This window comes from Phalaenopsis equestris, unplaced genomic scaffold, assembly GCF_001263595.1.
Source record: "Phalaenopsis equestris unplaced genomic scaffold, ASM126359v1 Scaffold001190, whole genome shotgun sequence".
In the NCBI taxonomy this organism is placed as follows: Eukaryota; Viridiplantae; Streptophyta; class Magnoliopsida; order Asparagales; family Orchidaceae; genus Phalaenopsis; species Phalaenopsis equestris.
Genome location: NW_018165629.1, coordinates 102,772 through 112,414, shown reverse-complemented (window position 1 = coordinate 112,414; position 9,643 = coordinate 102,772). Strand labels below are relative to the sequence as shown.

At 33.2% G+C, this 9,643-nt stretch overlaps 1 protein-coding gene across 1 annotated transcript in view; it reads left to right on the top strand.

Moving 5' to 3' along the window:
- Positions 1-3,400, top strand: part of LOC110033471 (mediator of RNA polymerase II transcription subunit 15a-like) — a gene marked incomplete in the record, with an annotated part of 31,633 nt that extends 28,233 nt beyond the window's left edge. The window contains 1 exon segment of the mRNA XM_020737464.1: positions 1,967-3,400. Coding sequence (XP_020593123.1) covers positions 1,967-3,400 — 1,434 coding nt within the window.
- Positions 3,401-9,643: the final 6,243 nt, after the last annotated feature.

Sequence of the window (9,643 nt, the reverse complement as noted above, 5' to 3'; positions counted from 1 at the left end):
TATATATATATATATATATATATTCTTTAACTAACTATATTGTATAGTACAACACTGGTTTCTCATTGTACCTATAGTCTAATGGAAGCTTGCGAAACCTGATGGAGTTTGTGTTCCCTTTATTGAAAATTGTTAGTTTGCATAGCAATCTTGTTGGCATGGCTAGTTAGCAGTCCATAAATTTTGTGGCTACAATATATTATCATATCCATTGAGTACCCCAAAAATAAATATATTAACATGAGTGTCACATGCAGGCTGTAAATTTTGGGCTGCACTGTGTGTATTCATTAGTGTGGCTCATTGGTATTAGTTAGATATAATGATATGTGAATGCTGATTGTATCATATTAAATACCATCAATGTCATGTGTTTTAGAATTATGCAAAAAACACAATGTTGCACGTGTTCATATTATCAACATTCTCAACTAGGATTTACTCACAATGAACACAAATTTGACAATTTCGTGTGCTCTGCTACAAAAAGATATGCAAATCCAAATCTAGAATATGCTTTACACTGGCACTCCACCACATTCAAGTATGCGTGTGCCCAATTAATTGGTCTCATAAACTTATTACCATACATGGTTTTAAAAATTGGATTGAACTGACCTATCCAATCGACTAAACTGTACACTGGTTCTCTAGTCAGTTTGGTTTAATCCCAAAATTATGCTCACACAGAGCCAATCAAAATCAATGAATTGGTCTAATTTTTGATGAATTGCTCAATTCTAATAATTATCATTTTAAGGATTTTAGCTTTTGATTATATGATTGGTCATAAACATTTTGATTAAAAACAGAGAAAATAATGAAAATATCATGCCCCAAAAATTTTGATGTAGAATCATTTTTAAAGTATTCAAGAGAAGTATTTTGATTTGGAATGTTTTATATTAAATTAATGATATATCGTTATTGTATCATTATTAGGTCATTTTAATTATTTTTATATTTGTTATGCCATCTAATTCAAACCTCAATTGAATCATTGAACACTGAACATCTTCTTGTAGTTTAATGTTTAGTTCCATTTTCTTATCCTTGTTACTCTATCCTAAAATATATATGGTACGAGTATTCAATGTATGAATTCATTCTCAATTTTACCTCTCACAACTAAAGCATCTTTTCTCTTTTTCTGTTAATTAGCATAAATTAACTCCTTCAGTTTGTAATCTCTCGAATTTACTAACTTGGGTGAGAGCCAAATCTGAATTCAGTCAAAGCTGAGTATCTGTAATCTTTTTTGAAATCAATTATATGAAAATGATTAAAAAAACATATATTTACCTTTTACTCCAATCTAATCATGCATATATTAGACATAATTAACAGAATAATTTCATTAAACTATATAACTATGAAGTAAAATTTGAAGTTGATTGTCATGTGGTTGGATGTGATGTTGACTTAGCTCGGAGGTGTTGATAATCATAGCCACCCCTACCATGGTAGTTTAATGCTTCATCTATAATAAAATGATGCCATGTGATAACGGGCAAAGTTGAATGACAGTAGTGCTTGGAGGAGATGAGAAGAAGGCAGCAATGGTGAATTGCAAATAGTGTGAAGAAAACCTTGCGACTGTCAGGGAAGGAGGAGAAAAAATTCAGGGGCACTCTCAGGAATAGAATGACAGGACTTTACTGCTTCGATTCTTGGTGATACTTGTAAACTCTCTTGCTAAAAAAATGAGTTAAAAGCTCAATCCCACTGGGGAAGAATTGTGTGGATCTCAACCCTGTTTGTGTTCAGTTAGCTAGAGTGGAGCCTTTTTTCTTAAAAGCGATATAATACATAGAAATGTGCTATTTTGAATTTTGGAAGTGTTCTTTTTTGTTATGGTGGGGGGACAAATTTCTTGTATTTTTTTTGAACTGCATATCATACAATCATCTTAAAAAATTGTGTTTTGCGTATGCTTTGCTCTTCAATATGATCGCTAGGCATTCCACCACAAGTGAACAATCAAGGACAAACACTGGCACAGATTCCTTTGGTTGATCAGTCTTTAGGAAGGCAGCAGCTTTTAGCTCAGAACCTGCAAAATAACACTCCTGCTCCGGTGCAAAGTTCTTCTAGTCTTTCAGCGTCTCCTTCTATTACAGGGCTTACTCAGTCAACCATAACGAATTTTGGTCATGCATCTAACATGCAAAACATGCCGGGGATATCACATAGTTCTGTAAATAATTCTCTATCACAGGGAACAACCACAGATATTTATGCCAACACACAGAGGCATGTTCAAGGAAGGCAGCAGCAACAATCACAAAATCCACTTCTCTACCAAAATCAGCTCCAACCTCAGTTGATAAAGCAGAAAATACACAATAATGCACTTCTGCAGCCATCCATGCAGCAGCAGCAGCAACAGCAATCTTTGTTGCAAGCAAATCAGCTACAACCTTCTCAGCAGTCTGTGATGCAAATGTCATCTAGTCTTGCATCTGGCCAGTCCTCTATGCAGCAGTCCCCGGCAACAACCATTCAATCTGCTTCTCAGTCTGCTCTTCAACAGAATCAGCTGAGCTCAATTCAACAATCTGTATCATCCCTACTGCCACAACATGTGCAAGCAATCGCTAGACAATCACAGCAACTGCAGTCTTCTCTTCACCAGCAAACAAACTTGCAAACCCAGCAGCAGCAGCAGCAACAACAACAACAACAGTTGATAGGCCAACAGGCTAACATGCAAAACATGTCGAACATTCAGACAAATCAATTGCTTAGTCAGCAAAACAATATTGTTGACATAAAGCAGCAGCAGCAGCAGCAAAGATTGCCTGTCCAGCAAAATAATCTTATCAGCATGCAGCAGTCTCAGCAGTTACTCAATCAGCATTCTTTGTCTTTGCATCAGCAGCAGTTAGGCCAGCAAACCAACATACAAGGTCTCCAGCAGCAGCAACAATCCCAATCTCAACAACAACATCAGCAGCAGCAACAGTTACTTGGTTCACTACAGAACATTTCAAATATGCAGTCACATCAGCATTCCATTCAGCTTCTTCAGCAGTCTAAAAATGTGCCACAGACACAGCAACAGTTGCAGCAGCCATCTATGTCATTGTTGCAGTCACAAGGTCAACAGTCGCATCATCTGTCGTCACAGCAGCAGCTGATGTCACAATTTCAGTCTCAACCAGGGCAGTTGCAACAGCCATTGGCCATGCAACAGCAATCAAATTCCATGCAAAGGGAGATGCAGCAAAGGCTTCAAGCGTCAGGTGCCTTGCTTCAGTCAATGGAGCAGCAGAAGCAATTCATGCAGTCACAAAGAGGGAATCCTGAAGTTTCATCAAGCAGTAAGTCATTTTGTGTGATGCATTGTTATAAGAATTCGACAAGTCAAGCCCTGTTGTTCATGCGGCTTTTGCTTTAGTCGAATTAACTTTTTAGGAATCCATCACATATTACAATTTTTCCTAAAGAGTATGCTTATTCACAAATATTGAATAGTTTTCAGTTCAATATGCATGTTCGAGAAAGTTATTTTGTTGTCCTGTATGAGAAAGTTTGACAAATTTGCTTGATTCACAAAACGGTGAAAATTCGCTATGAATTGATATTTTACAGACAATTTTAAGTTCCATACCAAAATTCATAAATTGAATTATAGTTCAATATTACTTATACTAAAAAATTCTGTAGAAAGAACATCCAATCTTTTAACTTCATTGTGATGATGAGTAAGATTTGCTTAAGATAACATCTTCTAGTGACACCATAACTCATGTGGCATGTGATGAGAGGCGGTTGGGGGCCGTGCTGTTTAGGATGTCACTTATAAGTGATGCGTCAAAACTTAGCTTAATTATAAAGAAAATTAAGCAAGATTTAACCAAGTCTAAAGTCGAGATTAGAATTCTATGTAAAACTTTGTGAATTTAAATATAGAGAATTGTTCACAATTAGAAAGGTTAAGTCCTCATTTGAGAGCTTTCATGCCGCTTATTCATTTGGAAAATTGTTTGGTTATGTTCTTTTTAAAAAACGCTTTTAGAAAAACTTTATTTTTTTTACTATTTCGGAATGTTATTCATTTGGTAAATTTTTTTTATATTTCAAACTTTAAAGCATTGCTTTTGTAGAACAGTTAATTAACATACTTTTATAAAAGGAAAAACACAACCAATTGAAGCCTAAATGATGCATGATTGAAACATAAATAAAAAGAACATTATATGTTAGGAAAATTAAGAAATTAATGGAGTAGTGATAGTTGTGAATAGGTAGTTTAGATATAAAATTGTTTTGGTAAATTATTGGCGAGAATGCTAAGAATAAGTTTTGTGTTTATGCTCTTTAAGCTTAGTTTATAATATCATTTGAAGAATTAGTTTCAAGAAGAAATGAATTAATTACTACAATAGCACAGCTGCACATGGGAAGATAGATTAAGTATTTTTGGTGACCTACATGAACATGTGGATTTTAAGTAGGATGAATTTTTGAGAGAATTTTATAGTGGGTATATATTAGGGTGCAAAAATGTTTGAGAGCATGATTTAATTTAATAGTAATGTTAATCTTATGCGAAGAAAATTCTACTTGGAAATGAGAAAAAAACTAATTTACTTAGAAAATAAAGTTCTCAAGTCCTAGCAGAAAGAGGGTGGCGGGGGTGGGGGGGCATAAAATGCTTGTAAATTGCAATGTGATTCCAAGAAGAGATTTGACAATCTAATATAGATTATGATTATAAGTTTAGATTTTAGCAGTTAGAAGTATAAAGTAATAAAACACAACTAAAAAATAAACAAAAAAAAAAAGTTTTAAAACAAAATTTCCAAGCTAAATCTTTTAAAAAAAAAGCTAAAAGGTGAGAAGCTATTTGTTTTTAATTAGATGTTAAAAATTGAACTACCGTATACATTGATATCTAAAATAATCAGTTATAATAAGAAACTTACATATTTTATAAAAAAAAGTTTTAGAAATTGAATTTATATAAGGAGGCTTCGTGGTGCGTGAAGTTTTTAGTGTATAGAAATATCCTTATAAAGAAGATAACATTATTTTCATAATAGCGGCATGATTTTTACCATGTGTTATAAGTTTAGATCTTAGCAGTTAGAAGTATAAAGTAATAAAACACAACTAAAAAAATAAACAAAAAAAAGGTTTTTAAACAAAATTTCCAAGCTAAATCTTTAAAAAACAAAGCTAAAAGGTGGGAAGCTATTTGTTTTTAATTAGATGTTAAAAATTGAACTGCCGTGTACATTGATATCTAAAATGATCAATGTAAATGCTTGTAAATTGCAATGTGATTCCAAGAAGAGATTTGAGAATCCAATATAGATTATGATTATAAGTTTAGATTTTAGCAGTTAGAAGTATAAAGTAATAAAACACAACTAAAAAATAAACAAAAAAAAAAAGTTTTAAAACAAAATTTCCAAGCTAAATCTTTTAAAAAAAAAGCTAAAAGGTGAGAAGCTATTTGTTTTTAATTAGATGTTAAAAATTGAACTACCGTATACATTGATATCTAAAATAATCAGTTATAATAAGAAACTTACATATTTTATAAAAAAAGTTTTAGAAATTGAATTTATATAAGGAGGCTTCGTGGTGCGTGAAGTTTTTAGTGTATAGAAATATCCTTATAAAGAAGATAACATTATTTTCATAATAGCGGCATGATTTTTACCATGTGTTATAAGTTTAGATCTTAGCAGTTAGAAGTATAAAGTAATAAAACACAACTAAAAAAATAAACAAAAAAAAGGTTTTTAAACAAAATTTCCAAGCTAAATCTTTAAAAAACAAAGCTAAAAGGTGGGAAGCTATTTGTTTTTAATTAGATGTTAAAAATTGAACTGCCGTGTACATTGATATCTAAAATGATCAATGTAAATGCTTGTAAATTGCAATGTGATTCCAAGAAGAGATTTGAGAATCCAATATAGATTATGATTATAAGTTTAGATTTTAGCAGTTAGAAGTATAAAGTAATAAAACACAACTAAAAAATAAACAAAAAAAAAAAGTTTTAAAACAAAATTTCCAAGCTAAATCTTTTAAAAAAAAAGCTAAAAGGTGAGAAGCTATTTGTTTTTAATTAGATGTTAAAAATTGAACTACCGTATACATTGATATCTAAAAGAATCAGTTATAATAAGAAACTTACATATTTTATAAAAAAGTTTTAGAAATTGAATTTGTATAAGGAGGCTTCGTGGTGCGTGAAGTTTTTAGTGTATAGAAATATCCTTATAAAGAAGATAACATTATTTTCATAATAGCGGCATGATTTTTACCATGTGTTATAAGTTTAGATCTTAGCAGTTAGAAGTATAAAGTAATAAAACACAACTAAAAAAATAAACAAAAAAAAGGTTTTTAAACAAAATTTCCAAGCTAAATCTTTAAAAAACAAAGCTAAAAGGTGGGAAGCTATTTGTTTTTAATTAGATGTTAAAAATTGAACTGCCATGTACATTGATATCTAAAATGATCAGTTATAATAAGAAGCTTACATATTTTATAAAAAAAAAATTAGGAATTGAATTTCTATATGGATGCTTCGTGGTACGTGAAGTTTTTAGTGTATAGAAATGTTCTTATAAAGAAGATAACATTATTTTCATAATAGCGGCATGATCTTTTACCATGTGTTAGTCCATCATATTTGATAGTTGAGAGAATGAATCTCACTGACCTACAGAAAGTGCTGTTTTAATTGGCTAAAAGAGATGCGAGCCTATTTTCATCCTTTAGCAATTTTTGATATGGTATTCAAGACGCATGTCATTTCTCAGTAAGCTTTAGAAAGATATATTATGGTTGGCTTAGAAGTGGGCAACAATGTGTCAAATATGATATTGACAATATGTTTGGTGGGGGAAAGTTTTGAGAAGATTAGTTAGGGGGACTTCAAATGTATCAATGAGAGAACTCATCCTATTGTCGGGAACCACTCGTTGAGGAAAATGTAGAGTTTGGATGCAGGGTGTAAATTAGTCAAGTCACTCGAGTCACACTGAACTCTAGTTTTACTTGGTGGTCCGAAAGAGGCTTGAGCTCGTGCTCCATGTGAAACTTGAACTTGACTGTCAATATATTGTAAAGCTTGAGCTTGATTTGTGAGCTCGAGTTTGTTGGAGATGTGTTGAGGTGAATTTAAGACGGGAGCTCCAGTGATATCTACCATATTTGTTAGAGAAGAAAAGAAAGTTACTAAAATAGTGACAATTTAAAGAAGAGATCATCACGACAAAATCTTAGTTTGAAAGAGAAAAATTGGAAACCACAACAAAAGTGGCGAAGTTTGAAGAACAATATGAAGAGGTTGCAATAGGAGCTTGATGGAGAAAGTGAGAAGATGAAGCCACGACAAGATTGGTGGGCATAAGAAGTAGAGAAGTCACAACGGGAGTAAAATGAATGGAATGCCCTAATATCCTAAATCATGGGAGCTACTTAATCTAACATAAAATAAGGGGAAAATTAGATTTAGTTCGATTTTGCTTTGCCAATGAGCCTAACTAGGCTAATATTATACAAGTTCTAATTTGAACTTAATCGTGAGCTCGTCATCTGATAATTTTTACTCACGAGCCTGTTGATGGGTCGAGTTCGAGCTGACACAATTCACACCACTAGATTGATTTGGGAGATGTGTTGAGGTGAATTTAAGACGGGAGCTCCATGTGATATCTACCATATTTGCTAGAGAAGAAAAGAAAGTTACTAAAATAGTGACAAAATTTAAAGAAGAGATCGACGACAAAATCTTAGTTTGAAAGAGAAAAATTGGAAGCCACGACAAAAGTGGCGGTTTGAAGAACAATATGAAGAGGTTGCAATAGGAGCTTGATAGAGAAAGTGAGAAGATGAAGTCACGACAAGATTGGTGGGCATAAGAAGTAGAGAAGTCACAACGGGAGTAAAATGAATGGAATGCCCTAATATCCTAAATCATGGGAGCTACTTAATCTAACATAAAATAAGGGGAAAATTAGATTTAGTTCGATTTTGCTTTGCCAATGAGCCTAACTAGGCTAATATTATACAAGTTCTAATTTGAACTTATTCGTGAGCTCGTCATCTGATAATTTTTACTCACGAACCTGTTGATGGGTCGAGTTCGAGCTGTCACAACTCACACCACTAGATTGATTTGGAAAAAGCAGCTAGAGGAACATCAAAGTTGTTGATGGAAGTTAACTGGTACTCAAAGCTATGACATTGGTTAAATCCCCACACACTAGCAAGGAGATCCACAATCTTGTAAAGAATTGTGCTAGTTGGAAAGCATTCTTGACGATGGTCTAGCTAGTACGTATGGTTTCGTTATGCTTTTAGCAGAGAAATTGCGATTGGAGGGCACATCTTGACTTTTAGATATGCGCTAATCAACAACTCCAATTATTAAACAATTAAGACTACTTTCGACACTCACTCCTTCTTGAGAAAATATCGGGTCCAAAGCAAGAAAAAAGCCCAAGCCTCATTCCCCTAGCATAGGGATGAAACATTGAGGAGCATTAGACATCATAGACTGTGGCACTGAGGGTGGAGGTGCCAACTAGTTTGTTCTAGGTACTATGAGGGACTTGATTATTGTCAACATAGAGGCAACAATTATAGACATCTTTATGGCTTCAGAGATTAATTTCTGGTGGCTAGCAAACTACAAAAATGTATACATGGGCCTAGTGGAATGCAGTTGTTCACCCTAAGCTTGTTGTTGATTAAATTTGCTCAATAAATTGAAAGGGATTAATCAAGTCAGGCCAATTTAAGCTTAATTACTAAAATTAGGCTTGCTTAATTAAATTAAGAATTTAAGAAGTTCTATTCTTTAAGCTTATGTTCAATCAGAGTTCTGTCTCAATTTTATTTATTTTTTTTAAAAGGAATTGCTAGAGGTTATTATACGAGCCTCCATTCACTTCTAATGTGCCTAACAATTCGAGTATCACCTTTTTAAGACCAGCTGTGTTAGAGGGGATTCAAACTCCTGACCTGAGGGGTCTTATATCGTGGATGCCAACCAACTGGCTGGGATACGTGGCACGAGTTTTGCATCTTATTGTTTATCTTTGATTTGGACTTAATGAGAGACTTTTTGCTTGTCGATGAGTGTACGCATAAATCATTGTTGGTAAGAGGTTGGTACAATTGCTTGATCACTTCAGCACTACCAACATGATTATAATATCAAATGGACCATCAGATATATAATGAATCTTATTTCATAGTTGAAGTTGTAGACAAGAACAAATGCAATGCCTTGGCTTCTTTGCATACCGTGCAACTTGTGAATAGGTTTCTTGATAATCTGATTTCGGCTCTAATAGATTTAGTGCAACTCGAAATCAACTTGTGGCTCATTATATTCAATTTCAAGCTGAACCGACTTGAAATTGAATCGAGGTCTCGATTTCGTTTGAAATCAAAACAAGTTGGCTCAAATTGAGTTATTTGAATCTGTTTTAACTTGGAATCATCTTGGTCCTGCTCAAAATTGAAACTAATTGGCTCAAATTGAGCATTTGGATCCGTTTCAACTAGAAATCTGCTCGTGACTTGTTATATTCAATTTTAATTAGCCTTATATATATAATTTTTATAAATAAAAAATACTACAAGCCGATCTCGAGTCAGTTCGAGC